The 18726-nt window shown below is 39.9% G+C and overlaps 1 protein-coding gene across 3 annotated transcripts in view; it reads right to left on the bottom strand.

Moving 5' to 3' along the window:
* The window catches only part of PTPRT (protein tyrosine phosphatase receptor type T), a 1346273-nt gene that overhangs the window by 196314 nt on the left and 1131233 nt on the right, over window positions 1-18726 (bottom strand). For 2 of the 3 annotated variants that reach the window (XM_069077712.1, XM_069077713.1), the window contains exon 13: window positions 11656-11692. In XM_069077712.1, the coding sequence (XP_068933813.1) occupies window positions 11656-11692 (37 nt within the window). Of the gene's footprint in view, window positions 1-747; window positions 805-11655; window positions 11693-18726 lie in introns of all 3 variants that reach the window. The other variant, XM_069077714.1, reaches the window with a different exon arrangement.

Here is an 18726-nt window from a genome sequence, read left to right as displayed (position 1 = left end):
TGTGTGTGTGTGTGTGTGTGTGTGTGTGTGTGTGTGTGTGTGTGTGTAATTGGCCTCTTTGGACTAATGGGGTAGGAAGGAGGCTTGAAAATAAAGTACTGGAAGGGGAAAGAAAGTGCCATTCATTTTGCTATTGTGGGGGGGACAAGAAAATCATGAAATGTGAATGGGATAAAAGGGGTATGATAGGAGAAATTGTCTTGGATCTTCCAAGAAAGGCTCTGAGATAAACTCAGTTTCCTAGTTGAAAAGTCTTGAAAGAAATATAGTCATTCCAGACTCCTTTGCAAGAAATATTGAAATTTCCATCCCTCAATCATCTACAGTCATGGGGATCTGACCATGACACGAGGGCTCCTTAGTATAGGAAGGTGGGGCCTTTGAACAGAAATGAACATATTGAACTTGGTCATGATGCTGAAATTGGTTTGGAATAAAGGGTAAGGTAACATGATATCTAAATTGTGTGTTCAGATTTGAACACAAGGCCAAGAATCTACATCAAGGGTAACATGGCAAACCTTCCCCTGCAACACATAGGGAGGAGATTTAAGGTCCTATTCAGTTTACATACATAAAGCCAGAGTCAGAAAAAGTCCATTCAGAGAAAATACTGCTTTCCCCACAAATGGCAGGACAACTATGGAACTACTCTAGCTTTTGCGCATATGCCAGACAAGTAAAAACCAAGAGAGAGGGGCCCCAGGCAGCTGATTGTCAAGCTCCCTCCCCTGGCCTGATAGTCACCTGTGCTCAGGAGGTAGAATGGAGTCCCCGTGGTCACCTGTTGCCTACCCATTACTGCTAACAACAAGGAAACCAGTTCCCGGGCAGCATGCATAAGAGAAGAAAAGAAATAAAGAAAAATAAAAATGTGCCTGGTCATGATCAAAATGGCAATTATTTCTTTCCTTTGAAGATCTTACTATTACAAAATAAAAGAATACCAAGGTGTTATTAGAAAGCATGGATGAACACTCAGTCTCCATCTCAGGTAGTGCTTACAATCCAATGAGACCCTGAGAAACACGAATGGCAAGCAAACATTCTTGGTACCAAACTACCATTCTTTCCAGTAAGGTGCCAGTATACACCCAGAGGTGGTTGTGCCAAGAGGAGATATTGTTAATGCCAGAAGAATGGATCAAAGAGAAATGATTAAAGAAGCTGATATAAATGGCATCCAAGCCCCTAAGAGGGAAAGCTAACAAACAGTTTGGGTTAGAAGTGCGTAACATATCACAAGTGCCTGGGGGGAGCCAAATGTTGCAGGGAATGGACAGCGTCATGGAAAACATACAAAACAGGCTGACATGAGGATCTGGAACATGTGGGGATTCCCTCCCCTATCCCAATCACAGGTTGCAAGAGTAGGTAATTTGTCTGTGGAGAGACACTGTGGAAAACAACATTTTGAACACATAAAATGCAGCCCAATTAAAAGTAGGTGCTTGATGTACTAAAGCATACCATGAAGTATGAAAGACCTTAGAAGCTGGACACCAAAAAAGAGAACTCCCTGATTGACTAATTTATCATCATTATAAAGAGACAGTAATGCTCTGGACAAATAGACAACCTGATGGCTTTTTAGTGGGATTAAGGCATTTTGAGGACTGGAGCACTTTGGAATTGGGGATATGAGGGCGTCTCATACTATAAAAGATAGGTAATAAAGAGCTAAGAAAATCAAAATATGATACTTTGATAATGGAATTTAATGTTTCCATATAGGTCTAAGCTAAGCAGTAATAGGTTAATGCTATGAAATAGACAACCAAGCCTGATCTCTAAGGATGCTCTCAACTCTAAAATCTATGAAATAACTCATGTCAGCTTAACACCAAGAAATAAAAGTGGAGCTTGCAGCTGTTAGTTCTGGCACCACCATGGTTAGAAAAAATGGTGGAGCTGACTTTAACTGAATTATGATGCCCTGATACCACCAGGGTTGGCATAGTGGACAAAGGTCAAAAGAAGCATGATCAATATCTGCTAGATATTTGGGTTGGAAGTTATTGGGGAGCCTTTGGGAGAAATTTTGTTGTTTGCATTCAGAAAATTATTCAGACCCAAGTTCCCAAGAAAGATCCCCCAAAAAAGGTAGGGCTACATTATAAGGAACCCACAGGAGACTACTCTAAGGGTGTGTCTCCTATTATAATGCCCAAGAAAGAGGCAGGGGAGCTGTGTGTTGTACCTGCATTGTGACTACCCTTAGATGCCTACTCTTGCATACTGCAGCTATACTTGGTATCTCCTTGTCTGTAATGACAAGGCCTTTCTAGGAGAGTCTAGGCCAGAGATATCAAATGCATGTCCAAAGTTACAAAGCAAATGATATTAAAGTGTAATTGGGAAATCTATAGCTAAGTAAGTAAAAATCTAATAGAACATAGACAATGTTAATATGTAGTTTTCTGAGTCTATATGTGGCTCACAGGGATTCTTTTGTATAATGAAGTGGTCCTCATTCCTTTTTGAGTATGTCACCACTGGCCTAGGTTGCTTATATGATACGTTTGAGACTATAACTCTTAGGGATGTGTGCAACATGTCACATCCCAGTGGCACTCTGGTCTGTTTATTGTTCCCTCCTTTTAAGTACAGCATATTCTTCCATTATATACTATGGATTTGGGAAAATCATGTAAGAAATCTGGACAAGATCAAATGACTAATTCATTGCTTGTAATACAAGAGAGGGAAAAGCTGCTCTAATTAGTCCATTTCTTCAACCCACAGATCAGAGACCCCAGAGATATAAGGTCTAGTACAAGAGCTTCACAACAAGGTGAGGGTTCCTTATTATTCCTATGGGGTAGGAGGAGTAAGACAGTATCAAGTACTTTGTATTTCTATTTAATTCTTTACAAAATAACTATACTTTTAAGGATAAACTCCCAGATGATATACTCCCTGCCTTTTGTGCAGAATGATTTTGGAATAAGTCCCTATATTTCCTGAATAACTAGACAACTAAAAAGCCTTAGGTTCTTCCCAATACCCAGCACAGGATTATCTGAGGATACTGCTTGCCCTTCCTCGTTCTCCATTAGCCTTGAGTTTAATGTTCAGTTCTTCATAGGAAGCTCTTTTAATGTGGTAGTTGTATGTGTGTGTGGGAAACTATGAGCAACTCTGCTCATGATTTTATGAGGGTCCATATTTTTCCCCCAGTGACTAGGTTCAGCTTTCTTTTTTCTTTTTTCCCTTTTTGGAAGGGGGAGGGCAGGGCAATTGGGGTTAAGTGACTTGCCCAAGGTCACACGGCTAGTCAGTGTTAAGTGTCTATGGATAGATTTGAACTCAGGTCCTCCTGACTCCAGGGCCAGTGCTCTATTCACTGTGCCACATAACTGCCCCTAGGCTCAGTTTTCAAATCAAATCAGATACCTTTCCTAACTCCTGCATATAAGCTCCATATGAGATTCAAGATTTTAGCTTTACTGTCATTTGCTTCTGCCACTCTTGAGAGAGGTTCTGCCCTCTGAAGGTGACAAGTAGCTTACTTATAACAGAATTCTACATTGCCCTTACTCTATAGGCTGGAGAGGGAAGAGCTCTGACTTTCTGGCAAGAAATGACCACAAAACTGCCACAGGGGGTACAGATACCAAACAAGAAGCTATCACTTGGATTTTGCAGAGATGAACATTTTTCCTACTGCTACTTAATCATTTCATTCCTTGTGGTTATAGCTCTAGAGATAGAGGCAAACCCCAAATCTGCCAAATCTAACAATTCACTGGGGCTCTGCTATGTCTGGATTCTTGCATGTTTCAGGGCTTTGGGGTAAGCATGGCTCATAAGCCTCAAATAAAGTATCTGTGAATTATCCCACCTTGGGGTCAGAGAACTTGTCTTCATGAAGAATGACTCTGAAGTTGTGCTTTAGATCTTGTTCCAGTCTTTTGTCACTTCTGCCTGTCCCTTATGCCCCTTCCACTCAGCTCTTCTAGTTCATCTTGGGATCATGGGGTAGGACTCCTTGTCTATTTGCCTTCTGACTATTCTCTCTATCTCTTTGTCAGTCCTTCAGATTCAATGTCACAATCTTGTTTTTCACTCCTATAACTAACCCTATTCCTTTACCCCTACCCATTGGGACAATAACTAACAAACATTGCTGGCCCTTGACTTTGAATCCTAATTTCTGAGCTGATCTCTATTAAGAGTTGGAAGCAGTTGATTTCAAAGCAGAATCATAACTTCTAGAATTAGAAGAGAACATAGAGATTATTTAGTTCAACTTTTCTCAATTTAGACTTATGGAAGGACTTGCTCAACTCATTACAATAAGTGGGAAAGTAAAAATTCAAATAATAATAAGCATAATAGCTGAAATAGCAAGCATTTATATTGTGATTTAAAGTTTACAAATCACTTTATTTACATTATCTCATTTGATCCTCACCAGAATTCTGTAAGGAAGGTGCCGGTTGCATTTTCCAGATGAAGAAACCGAGGCTGACAGAAGCTTAATAACTTGTCAATTATCAGACAGCTAGGAAATGTCTGAGCACTATTTGAACTCAGGTCTTCCTGATTCTAAGTCTATCTCCTGCACCACATAGATTTGAAACTAGATGCCCTGGGTGAAGAGTAAGGGCTCTTTCCAATTCTGTAGCTTCCCTTTGATGATTTAATGCCTCGTGTCATATCACCCTCCACATTGGTTAGCTTATACTATTCTGCTCACAAGCCAACTACTTTACTTGGGAGAGGTCATTTTTATCCTTTGACTCAAGTAGAATCTCAAGACAGGCTCACCTTTTGGCCTGTTTTCCTCTATGGTGACCACTCTGCTTGGTGAAGCTCCAGCACAGCTGAATTTTTGCTCAGAGATCTCAGTGATTCTGAGACTGGCAGATGCGGATGAGATATTTTGCTCTGCCAAGACTATAAGATAGGAATTTCCATGAAGGGGACATTTATAAAGAGTACAGGAATACAAGGGATAAAATGGTGCTGGTTTCAGTACTTTTAGCGCTAAGGATTCCACGTTTTGCCACTCCCAGAAATGCCAGTGATAATAGCCAAGAACAAAATTCATAGAACAAAACCACAGATCAGCGGTTTTCCCTCAGCCTTTCTGGGAAGGGTAATGAGCCTAATTGACTTGAGAGTTTGGGCAAGCTGGAGTGAGAAGCTTGTTGGAAAATAGAATATGCTCTAGAGAAAAGTGTGTGTATGCTCTCCACCATCCACTTGATCACCGGGTCCTTTCTAAAACTATGTATGCACAGGATGAAGTTTTACTAACAAAAAAATCAGCTGTGGTTAGAAGAAAGAGGGAGAACAGGTCAACATCTGAAGGAGCTGATGAATCTCTTCCATAGTTGTTTTCTGAAGTATTTATGCTGATGAATAATCATGCCAGGAGGACTATCTGACCCATCTGATGGGACTCTCCCTTTAGAGTCATATTCTCTTTGACTGGTCATAAACCAAGAGGGCACCACAGTGTAAGTGGCTATAATCAGAGGAAAAACAGCAGAAGATGTTCTTCCTTGTTCTTCCCCTTTCTTCCCTCAATCAGAAACATTTCCTCTTTGCAATTCACTTAGCACTCTTGTTTGACATCTCTTAAATGCATATATCGTATATATTTATAGTCATTTGTATGGGTTTCTTATTACTCCATTAGATTGTGAAGGCTTAGAGCGTAAGGGAAGAATCTTCCTTTATAGTTTTCTTAGAACTGTACCTAATAAGTGCCTGACAAACTTTGGTGTGAATTGAACTGAAAATTGTAGAAAGGACAAGCAGCTCTTCACTCTCGTCAGATACAACAAAAGCATAAACACATGGTCTTGAAAGGCAACAGGAGTAAGTCTTGTTGAACTATTACCCAAGAGAAGCCCATCATAAGGGTTGCAAGATAAGGGGCAGTGTTACTATGTGGAAGAGATCATGTGGAATCTTGTCATCTATAAAATGAGGGGGTTGGACTCAATGATCACTGAGATCTTTCTCAGCCCTGTTACCAATCCTTATCCTTCCCCAGCAGATTCCTCAGGAAACTTCAGGGGCCATACACCACTACAAAGATATTTTGGGGACAGGGTAGATACAAATATGCTTTCCAATTCAAGTACCTGATCAAATACATTTCTCTAGGAAGCCTAAGTCTTGATCCTCTTCCTGCCTGTCACTCATTCATCTATTTGCTCAGTGGGATTTTAGATAGGGCATTTTGAGTTTGGACTAGTTCTTTTGAGAAGTTATCCAGTATCATAAGTGATATCTTTAAGACCTTTGCTTTGTAAACAGTCACTAAGGTGGCAGATACTATTTGGCTTGTGAGACAGTATGGTGGTGGCATGGGCAGAATATTGCAGCTGGAGCCAGAAGGCTTGAGTCTATGTTCATGCTATTCTGCTGCTTTCTTGTCCATGTGACCTTAGGCCATTGGCTTCCTTTCTCTCAACCTCCATTTCTTCATCTATAAAGGGAAGGGGTCAGAGAAGGTGACATTCAAGGTTATTTCTAATCCTGCATCTCATGATCCTACAAAAGCAATCTGTAAACCCTAAAGCAATAGTTGTCATGTGAATTACTGTTACTAAATGGGGCTCTACTAAGGTTATTGAACTTTTTAAGTTGCAAAGTACTTTAGAAAGATACATTCCATTACTAGAATGGCTCAAGGTTTTGTTTATGTAGGCCAGCAGCCCATTTGGAAAGAAAATCAGGGCTTAAGTTTTGAGAATACAGCTCCTTTAGGCTCCTTTAGCTATCCGTCTACTTAGAAATAGATTTAGGAAGGAAAATCTTCTCCCCTGCCCCCTATTCCTTTCATGATTCTAAGATTTTTTTTAAAATAACTGATTCAAGATTAGAATATATAGGAGTAACTTGTACATTTTAGATTGTCTAAAGCTATCTCTCCCACCAGAAAGCCAGAGCAAGGTCTTTGAAATGGCGATGCAATTGATGATTCACACAGAAGGCATTTCCCCCCTTTTAAAGGAGGTACAGAATAATGCAGGGGGCAAAGAGACAGTACGGAAGCAGTGCTGACAGAGGGGAAAGCATGCAGAGAAATTCTATATAGGCCACACCATGGAGCAAAGCAAAAGGACACAGGGAGTCACCAGTTCATCCTTTTTGATGTACAGTGATGACACAATCACCTCACCTCATTACTCGGCACAGCCAGACTCAGCCATGGGCAATATCACCTGCTTTCTTCCACCAGGTGGCAAATGAGGGTGCTATAGGGAAAATCCATCAATTTGGCCTCCACTAAGCTGACGTCTGTGGCGACTCAGTCAGGGGCAAGAATGAGAGAACTCTTCTCAGAACTTATTCAGGAACAAGAACAGAGAGCAGCAAAATAGGATCTTAGAAGCACCTCAGAGGCCAAGACTGACCTACATCAAAGCACAAGCCCTTGCTACAGTTTCTCTTACAATTGCTCATCCAGCCTCCACTTGAAAGCCTTCAATGACAGGGAGCCAACTGCCTCCTGAGGGACCCAATTTTGCATCTGGATAACTTTGCCTTCTGGGAAGAATTTTTTTCCCCTTTTTTACATCAAGTCAATGGAGGATTAATTTAAGGGAAAAAATCTTTTTAACAACTAGAACTAACTGTATAAAGTAAAATGGGCTGCCTTGGGAAGGAGGGAGCTTCCACCTCCTTGGGGGATGGGGTGGGGGCTTTAAGTAAAGAAAGGACAACCACTTGTTAAGTGTGATGTAGAAGGGATTCTTGTTCAGATAAAGATGAGATGAGAAGGCCCGAGGTTTCTTTCAAATATGGGATTTTGTCATTCTATAGAAGACATAAATAAGACTTAAGGGAGAATATTTAAATAGCTTAAGAAATAATGTAGTGTAGTAGAAATAGCAATGCATTTCCAGTTAGAAACTCTAGGTTTAAATTCTGGCTTTGCTATTTACTACTCATGTTGCCTTGGGCAAGTCACTTAAACTATGTGGGCCTCAGGTTTGGGTTTTTTTTTTTTCATTTGTAAAATTTAGGAAATGTTAATCTGTAATGTTTCTTCCAGCTCTAAAGCCTATGATAATGATCTATGTTTGATATCAGTAGTGGGAACCTCACTGTTTCAAAGCCAGACCAAAACAATATCCCTCCCTTCTTTCCTCCATGTTTGTTTCCAGTCTTGTTTCAACTTCTTTGTTTATGCCATCTGGAAGTTAGAAATTTTTTTAAGTTTCTTAGATCAAATCCTCCCACTTGGCTGTCTCTGAGTCTGGGTCCTACCTAGACTTCTTTTTAGATCTTTCTTCAGCACCCAGGAGACATAAAAATAAAATGGAAGGAACAGATACAGGCATATATTTGGGGCCAAGTGTTCAACAATATTCTTTTCTCCTGCTTTACAGAAGGTCTAGCTGACAGGAGCAGGGAAAAAAGAGAAGGAGCTCAGTCTGAATTACATTTGATGCTCAGGGAAAGATGAAAAACAATAAGGAAAAGAAAGACCTAAGGTGAACTAAAGGTAAAATAGAATTAAGAAGGCAGTGGAGTGCCATGAGCAGAAGGATATTGTTTGGGAGGGAGAAAAATCAAAAGATGCCTATTTTCTAACCATCAATATTGGGACACATAGTCCCACAACAGACTCTGTTTTGGCGATCGTGTCTTGAAATAGAAAGAATTTTTTTGTTTTTTTATATTAGTGTACTGTACCACCACATAACCATATGTACTGTATGTATATGTAGACTTAATGTGGACTCTTTGGGTGTGTTTCCATGAATAAATCTGACCTTTATTTTGCCAATGACTCTCTTTATTCTGCCATGTCATCTCTTGTGATACATATTTTTATGTTCATGCTTATGACATGATCCGTTCATTTGTTACTAAGTTTGGGGTACAGTATATGAAAAAAAGTTGTCTTGGAGAGAAGAGAGTCTACAGTCATAGATGGGGATAGAGAACCAGGGACAGAGAATTGATATAAAGTAAGGGCATTGAGAAAGGAAGGGTATTGGGGATACCAGGTGAGAGACAAGGGCTATTTCCTTAGTGGGCTCTACTGGTAAGTTTCTTGCCTTAGATCTAAGGACCCATTGTTATTAATGGGGAAGAGTGAAGGGAGGTGTTCTGTGTGAATCAACAAGTGCCTAGAAATGCTGATGATAGATATGTTTCCAAATGAAATACGTTGAAAACATAAGAGACAGAATTAGGAGATTTGGCCATGGAAGGTAATAGAGTAACTGAACATCAGAACAAGAAGAGGGTAGAATCAGCACAAATGTTAATACAGGTATCTCCAAAGAATGCAGAATGTGAAGACAGATTAAATAATGCTGCCCCCTGAAATAATCTGAAAAAAATATTACCAGGAAGATTGCCAGGTCTCATCCAGGTTATTGCTAAGTTTTAGTAAAAAAAATAAAGCATAACTAACATAAGATGAGTGATAACCTAATTAATCATAACATCCATGATCTAACAAAAGGGGATGTTCTGCATGACATCAAGAAGAGAAGGTGTGCCAACATTTATTTAGCAGTGTCTAGGGGAAAAGGTCTCTCATTTAATGACTAATACTGGCTTTGTTGGCTCAAATATCAATTTCCCACAGCTTGTTAGAAGGAATCATTAAGTAGAAAGACCCTAGGTCTGAGAGTCAGCATAACTGAGCTTACATGACAGCTTTGGTAGGAGGTAGTCAACTGTAGCTATTGTGGCTTTGGGCAAGTCACTGCCTTTTTTGAGATTCACTTTTCTCGTCCATAAAATGGGGAATAATACTTTTGCTATCTACCTCACAGGGTTGTTATGGGGGGAAAATAGTTTGTGAACATCAAAGTATCATAGAAATATGAGTTATTACAATAATGTATTATCAACAACATTATTATTTTCTCCATTTAAATATTCATTGAGAAATTTTTAAAGCTATGATTTTGTCTTTTGAGTGAATCTGGCCAGAGCTGGGAAAAGTATCTGTATACCTTAGGCAAAGTGTGAAACTTGTGTCCCCTGAGGTTTCAATTGTAAAACACACTACTTGATTTATCACACAAACAATACCTACATGTTCTGGAGAAAAGAAATTTCTGATATTTAAAAAACATTATTCAAAATGTTAGACCCCAGAGGACAAAAGTAGAAACTGCAAAGAGGCAAATATAGTTGGTACATGATATTAAGAATCACTTCCTAATGATTAGAACTGTCCAAAAGTAGACTGGATCAGTGTCTCCACATTCTAAAATTCTACAATTTTGTGATTCCCCTCTATTATGTAGCCAAGGCATCTGCCCACCACTGGTCACAACTGTGGACCCACCCACGAGGAGGGAGAACCCTTTGTGCAGGATTGCACAGTTATCCTGCCTAACATATCTTTTGTAAATGAGTAAATCAGTCTCTTGAATTCAGTTTGTATGAATTATTCCCCTAAAGTCTGATAAAAATAAGAGTATACTGATAAAGTCAAGTTTCTGAATATTAAGACTTAAAGACCTTAGTCTGAACTTCTGGTACAGGCACCTGGTAGGGCCCATCTTGAGCTGTCAACCAAATGGATTTTCTCTCTTTTTCTGTGTCCAATCTCTCAGTAGGAAGAGAGGGCATGTAGTAGAAAAAAGAGGAAATAAAAAAGGGAGAAAAATAGATGTAAGGAATAGGAGAGAATGAACTGGAAAGTAAAGGTTAGAGATGAGTAAAAGAGAAGAAAAAGCACTGAGATGAGATAGAGTTTTCCTGTTGATGGACTATAAGTAACGCTGCATTTTTCTGGCACCTCATCCTCAGCTCTATAACTTCTGCAGAGGACAAACTGTAGAGCAAGCATGGTGGGGCACATTCAGGAGGACAATGATATGCCCTTAATTGAGACCTTTGATATGGGACAGAGAGGATTCTCCAGTAATCACATAGACTCCAAATAGGGCAGAAAGATGGCAGTAATCAGCGTCCATCATCCAGATGCAGCCAGATGAACATCAAAGGAACTCAATAACTAATAGGCATTTGCCCAGAAGTTTCCACATCCTTAAAAAACCCTCTTTCCTGCCTTAATGCTGTCAATATAAACTGTCTACCTTGGACAGTGAATTGTCCTACATGCTGCGTTTCCTGGATAATTGATGGTGTTCTTCACTCTGGACCATTTTTTTTCCTCTGGTGGAAAAGTCTGCCGAGGGCAGTGATTTTTGTCAGTTTTATTTGTAGCCCATCAATTCCCTTCCTCCACAAAGGGTATTTTATCTTTTTCTTCTCTACCGTCTGTGGCCCTGGGAGGAAACAAGTTAGGCACATGTGTCCCTTTCAAGATGGATGGTGGAACAAATGGCAAGGCCTTAGTCCCCTTGTTTTCTCCTTGGTCCCCAAGATTCCACCAGGTGCTAAATGCGTTCATCTAATTTCCTGAAGAATTAGAAAAGTAGTAAACATGTGGATTTAGTTTCTCCTCTTTCCTATGCAGGAGTAGGTGCCTGTTGTTTTGTATGTGTGTAGATTTGCAATCTAAATGCAAATGGCTACACTAAAAATAACCATCCCTTTTTCTAGGCTATGGCCACTCCTGACTGGCTGCAGAGAAGCCCGAGGGTCTAGAGACAGTAATGATAGCAAGGCTGTGTCATGACTGTACTTTGCCCCATGTTTGCAGCTGCCCTTAAATGGTTGCAAAAGGAAAACACAGACACTCCCACGTACCTTTTGTTGCCAGTCGAACACAGTTGATTTTGGTTTCCTGTGAACAACAAAAATGAGGGAAGTGGTTAATTGGTTGGTGGGTTTAGTTTATTCTTTTTTACCATTATTATTTTAAATCACAGTTTATACTTGTCATTCTCTTGAACACATCGTAGAAGGCAGTTTTCAATTACTCTTCAAGGGGGCATCATAGAATTAGAAGACCTAGAGGTGGAATTGAAGACAGGAGGACTCCAGTTTGTATCTTGCCTCTGACACTTAACTATATAAACACGGGCAACTCATTTAACTTCTCCTTTCCTCAGTTTCTTCATCTGTAAAATGGCAATGGGGGTTAAGTGAATTGCTCAGAATCACATGACTAGTAAGTGTGTCAAGCGCCTGAGGCCGCATTTGAACTCAGGTCCTCCTGACTCCAGGGCCAGTGCTCTATTCACTGGGCCACCTTGCCGCCCCTATCTTTATCTGTAAAATGAATATAATAATACTCACAGGGAAGAGAAAAAAAATATATATATATACATATATATATATATACATATATATATCTACATATCACACACACACACACACACACACACCATAATATATACAAAGCCTTCAGCAGATACCAGATACTTAAATGCAACAAAGGTCAGTTATTCTTATTGGAACTGTTAATATGTAAGTAATCAAAGGTAATTAGAGTCTTTTCCAGTGTCTGCCTGTGTGTCTCTCTCATTCAGATACCCCATCTCCAGACAGAGACTCTAAACAAACCATTGTCCAAATGTGAGACCTTGGGTGAGACATTTAATTTTTCTAAACTTCAATTTCCTTATCTATAAAATAAGAATAAAAATAACTCCTGTACCTTAATGGTTTGTTGTTGTGAATGTAAGGGTTAATAAGTGAAGGTGCTTATTTCATTATAATACTTGTTACTAATATAGTATTTTTAAGGTTTTTAAGGTACTTTACATACATTATCTTGGGTGATCCTTGCAACAATTTTCTGAGGTAAGTAAAATTATTATTCTAATTCGACAGATAAGGAAATTTAGACTGACAGAGATTAAGGGACTTGCCCACAGTCATACAGCAGTGGGTGCTGGATTTAAGCTCAGGTCTCTGGACAAGTTCATCTAGCACATATCAGACTACACCATGCTACCTCATAATGTACTAAATGAGGACAAATGACTAAATCTATCCTTCAAATATCCCCATTTCTGCTGATGATACAACCATCCTCCCTAAGGCCTACAACTTTAGAGTCATTCTGGACTCTTCCCTTTCTTTTAACCATTGTCTCTGTTCACTTTTGAGGTTTTCCTGAGTGTAATTCTACTATAATTGCTAATAATAATCAATAATGATGATGATGATGATGATGATAGTTGTGTAGTGCTTTAGGATTTATAAAGTGCTTTCCAAATATTTCATTTTATCCTCAAAACAACTCCAGGAGATAGGTGTTATTACTACCCATATTTTACAGAGGAAGAAAATGAGGCAACAAAAGGTCAAGTGACTTGTCCAGGGCTACACCCTTAGTAAGTGGTCAAAGCCAGATGTGAACTTCCTGACTCCAGGTCCAGTGCTCTGTAACATAGCTGCCTACGTCAATTCCCTTCTCTATGAAGAGAAGCCTTTACCTAGATTACCTATCCTAATGACCTAAATTACTGCAAAACTTACTAATTGTCTCCCCATCTGAGACCTACCTTTCTCCAAATCTGTCCTCCACAGTTGTGAAAATCATATTCTTTAAGCAAAAATATGACTGTTGCCCCTCCCTGCCTGCCCAAATCTTCAACAGCATTCATTTGCAAGTATAAAAAAATGTAAAATCTTCAACTAGCCACTTGTAATTTTGTTCCCCTTACCTTTCAATAGTCTCATTCCATATTATGATTCTCTCCACACTTTCTGTTTTAGTCACGTTGAGTACTGGCTATTCTCTGCACATAACATTCTAACTCCTAATTCTGTAGTTTACCCAGGTAAACTTGTATACCTTTATACTTGTGATTCTGTCATATTTCTAAGGCATTCCTTCCCTACTTCCTCCTTACAGAATCCCTACCTACAACTTAGATCCAACCTCTTACATGGGGCCATTCTTAATCTCTCAATTATTTTCACTCCCTCTCCCACCTGAAATTTCTCTCTCTCTCTTGTTCCATTCATACATACACACACACACACACACACACACACACACACACACACACATAGTGCAGCAACTGTACAGTGAGACCTTAACAAATATTATTTGAATGTAATTATTATCATTATAACTTCCCAGTTTGTGTTTCAAATATATCAATATGGTCTAGAGCTATAATCAGCCATTTTGATGTTTTGGTCAAATGGCATTAAATGTCCTCATCTCAACCATAATAGTTTGGGGAGGGAAGGTCATCAACACTGGTATTGTTGAAGAGAGAGAGAGACCCTGAAACACCAGATCCTGTGGGGGAAGAACCCAGTCTCCTTATTTCTTTGAGAAAGAGCATGGCAGGGCCAAGTTGGAGATGTACTCACTTGGCCTGTGACCACCAAAGTAGGAAGAGTACCACCTTAGAGCTACCTAGTTTAACCAATTATTTTTGCTAGCAAGTTCCTGTGTTACCACAGGAATAAAAATACCACGAAAATGTAATAAAATGTAAGACTGGGTAATCTTTTAAGTAATTATTTAACATATTAGCACTTTGTAAATTTTGGTGCCCTTAAGGCAAAATCCTAGTTGTGCCTCTGATGAGGATCCTTTGAAAATCTGACTTCAAGTCAAAGACTATGACCTGCATGATCTATGCACTGGAGATTGGAAAATGGTACAGTTAATTTGAAACAAAAATGTAATTCATCAAATTCGCGTTTCAGGTTGTACAATTTACCCCAGGAGAGAAAGTCTCCGATTTAAAAAGGTGGATTCAGTCTTTAAGAGAGACAAGAAGTAAACAAAGAAAACATCATTTTTTTTTAATGATAGTACCAGTATCAGAGAGAATACTAAAGCACAATCCATCTCACTTGAAGCCACTGCCCCTTCTGCAAAATCCTGTTGCTGCACCATGTCCATTTGTTAAAATGTCACTAGTAACAACTGCTTTCAAGTAGTATGATGGAATAAAAAGAATCTTAAATTGGGAATCGAGACATGGCTCTAATTCAAGTTTTACTTATAACTGTGTGACTTTGAGTAAGTCTCTTATCCTCACCTATAAAATGAAAGGATTGACTTCAATGATCTCTTGCTGCTTAGTTGTTTTTTCAGTCATGTCCAACTCTTCATGACCTCATTTGGGGTTTTCTTGACAAAGATACTGAATTGCTTTGTCATTTTCTTCTTGTAATGGGAATCTGCCTTTTGGCCCCTTGATAGGCTTAAGTGAATTTGAGAACCTTCACTGATTTGAAAATATACTCTGCCCCCTAATAAGCTGAATGTGGTCACATGGAGCCTGTGGCGGGAGGCTTGTTTTTCAGGAACACCCACACCTTGTTACTTTGTGATGGGGCAGTGGGTCAAGAGGGTTGTGACATTCTCTGATCCAGGAGAAGGCTATATATACCCTGATGTGAGGTTTTGCTTTGGGGTTTATTTGGGAAGAATTGTGTAATTTGGCCAGATGAGACTCTGGGCAGCCGTTGAGCCCCCTGGCTTTGAAAACCCAGATGTTGGTGCTTCCCTCTCTGGTAACTAACTAGATATGGATATAATGGTCAGACAGCTGGAAGCCCTGTCTGTTGATCTGTTTCTCTGTCTGCTTGTAACTTCTGTTTGTATCCTCTGAAGTTCAGGGTGCTGACTTTTCCCCCCGAACTAGGTAAATGACATATGTTTGATTAAAGAAAGATCATTAATCTATTTTGAGTTGCTTTCCTTTAGAAGAGCGGATCTAAGAACCTGTGCTAGCAGCCATCCTGGGGATGCTAGGGTGCTTGTTGCTACACTACTCCAGCTCATTTTACTGATAAGGAAACTGAGTAAGCAGGGTTTAAGTGACTTGCCCAGGGTCACACAGCTTGGAAAAGTCTGGAGCCAAATTTGAACTCAAGAAGATGAGTCTTCCTGACTCCATGCTTGGATCTCTATCCAGTACTTCACTTAGCTGCCCCAGTGATATCTACATTTTCTCTAACAATCTATAGTGTTCTATGACTCTGTTCAGACATGGAGACCACACTCATATTCCCAGTTCCATCTACACCTGTTTTGCTCTGACTTCCCTTTACTCTGGTTTCTTATTGTGGAAGTAACACAGCTATTGGTAAAAGGTAGGTTTTGCTGCTGCCAAGGCTGGATTTCAGAAGTTGTGCTTTGTGCCCTGTTATGTGACAATCATAAAGAACAGCTTTATGTCCAGAAAGCAGGCTGAGCAGATTGTGATTTTTAAAAAAAAAATTCCTGTTTTGACTTGTAAATGGAGCTTGAGAAATCTGGAAGTCACCAATGAGACACCTTGTCACTGGTGCCAAGTCACTTTGCAGCCCCAAATTATTAGAGCCATTTAACATGGCAGGCTCATCATTCAGGGACAGTGAGTGAGAGATGCTTTTCCTTGGGCGATGGCAACAAACCAGCACTCAAATTCTCACTCACTTTCTCTTACATGCTTAGAAGACTGAGATGTTCCATCAACATCTGGAAAAGGTTACAGGAAGCCAAAAGGCAGACAGTCTGTTATCTATGCCAGGATCTCATCTGAGCATAGCATTTGTCCCCAGGTCTGGAATGAATCTCAGGAGACAAACACTCAATCAAGTGATAATAGCTATGAAGGGGACAAACAACTTCCTCGTGTTAGGCACTGTGGGGGCAAGACTGAAGAAACAGGACATAATAATCCCTGATGCTCACGTTGCATTTAAACGTTTGCTTTATGAATATTATCTCATTTGAGAAGGGAGGATGCTTATTTCTTTTTCATTGGCTTAGGGAACTACTCCATAAAGAAAATGTCTTCAGCCATGTTGGTAGCCAAGTGTTCTGTAACTTAGAATCTTAAAGAATTTGTTGGGGCAATGAAAGGTTAAGAGTCTTGTCTGGAATTATAGAGGAAGGAGTATGAATCAGAGTTGTTTGGATTCAGAGTCCAGTGCTCTATACATCATACTGTTCCTTAACTGTAATATGGAGATATAATACCTGTAGTATAAATCAAAATAACCACTATAACGTATTACCCCTATTTCACAGATGAAGAAACTGAGGCTCAAAAAGATTTATTGACTTACCCCATGGTAACATAGCTAAAGGGTAGTGAGGGGATGCAGTGAAGAGAGTGTTGGGTCTGGAGCCAGGAAGACTCATCTATCTGTGTTCAAATCTGGTTTTAGACACCATAATAGCTGCATAACACGGGCGAGTCACTTAACCCTGTTTGCCTCAGTTTCTTCATCAGTAAAAGGAGCTGGAGAAAGAAATGACAAACCACTCCAGTATCTCTTCTAAGAAAACCCCAAGTGGGATCACAAAGGGCTGGATATGACTGAAAATGACCCAATAACAATGTAGTTAATGTCAGAGGAGGAATCTGGACCTATGTCTTCTAGATGCCAAATTTAGCACTATATCCATTATAAAGTATCGAATGTCAGAAGCTTAACACACCAAGTTTATGTGCCCTGACTCTAAAAACACATTTATGGATGACAGATCACAATACTGAAGGTCAGGAACCTTCCTTCTGCTAATAACTCACTGTATCACCTTGAACATGTCAACAGAGCCTCTTTGTACCTGAATTTCCCCATATACATGGTGAGGGGTTCAAACAAGGTGACTGGCCACCTAGTCTAATTCTGACATTCTATATTTCGGTTAGAGTCATAAAGATAGGTCCTCTGTGGGTATAAAAAGGAGGATGATAGATCATTTAAACACGTGGTCTTGCCAACATGGAAAAGCAGGCTAAAGTATATCTTAATTAGGTTCATTCATAGAATCAGAGATATGGAGCTGGAAGGGACCTCAGAAATGATCTAATCCAAGCTCCTTCATTTTACAGAGGAAGAAACTAAGGCAAAGGGCAGTTAAGTGAATTGCCTGAAGTCACACATATTAAGAATCAGAGATCTCTTCAGTATACCAAGCTGCCTTCAATTATTCTTGAGAAGGGCCTAGCACTTAACTCAGGAGTTTGGAAAACAAGTTTACATGCCTGGATGGGTTTCAGGATGCTGGGGAAGTCCCTGATGCCCCTTGTGGCCCCTCTACTCATCTCTAATGAGGCCTTGATGATACCTGTTTCCCAGTCAGCAAAGCCTTTGAGCTGTAATTACTAATTGATGTTTGTAAAGTATTTTAAATCCTCAGGTGACAGATGTAATCAAGGGGCAATTTGTTATGGTAATTGTTATTAGTATAGATGATCAGTATTTGTTGATGTCACTTCTCCTTGCAAGCAGGTGTGCCAAGATTAGAGGGGAACAGAAGCTTCCTGTTAAAGAAAAGAAGATTCACTATTTCTACTGTAAGCCCATACCCCCAGGAGGCAGAGCTCTAGTGCTAGGAGAATTGGGAAGATGAGGATCAGAACTAGTATTAAATGGGAGCTTGGAGGCCATTGAGTCTGAGCCCTTCATTTTCTACAGGAGGTGAGGGCAGTTGAGAGAAGGGTAATGACTTGCTCAGGAGATCACACAAGGAGTAAATGACAGATCTGAGATGCAAAAACCAGGTTCTCTGATTCCTAATCCAGTGGGATTCCCCATTCCTCCCATCACTATGCATGGCTCATAAAGTCAAAATCAAACTAGACATTTTTAATTGTTCTGGGTCAGACATATCAGGTGCCCTTCTGTAGAGCTAGGAATTCTAGTATTCTAAGTAAACTTGGCTTTGAGTATGCAGAGGACAATCATGCTCAGAGAGTCTGGACCTAGACGTTAGGATGCTGCTACAGCCCCCAACCTTGATCCTCCCCTCCAATCCCTAGGAGGAGGCATTGGTGAGGAAGAAGCATGTAGAGTGAGTGAGTGAGTCAAAAACATTTATTAAATGCCTACTAGTAGCCAGTCACTGGGAGAAGCAAAGAAAGGCAAAAGGCAATTCCTGATCAGTCAGTGCACTGACTC

The sequence above is a fragment of the Petaurus breviceps genome, unplaced genomic scaffold (genome assembly GCF_028583685.1).
Source record: "Petaurus breviceps papuanus isolate PSGF00001 unplaced genomic scaffold, PetGlider_PUasm1.0 90994, whole genome shotgun sequence".
Lineage (NCBI taxonomy): Eukaryota > Metazoa > Chordata > Mammalia > Diprotodontia > Petauridae > Petaurus > Petaurus breviceps.
Note: the sequence above shows the minus strand (reverse complement) of the source record. Positions and strands in the feature narration are given on the sequence as shown.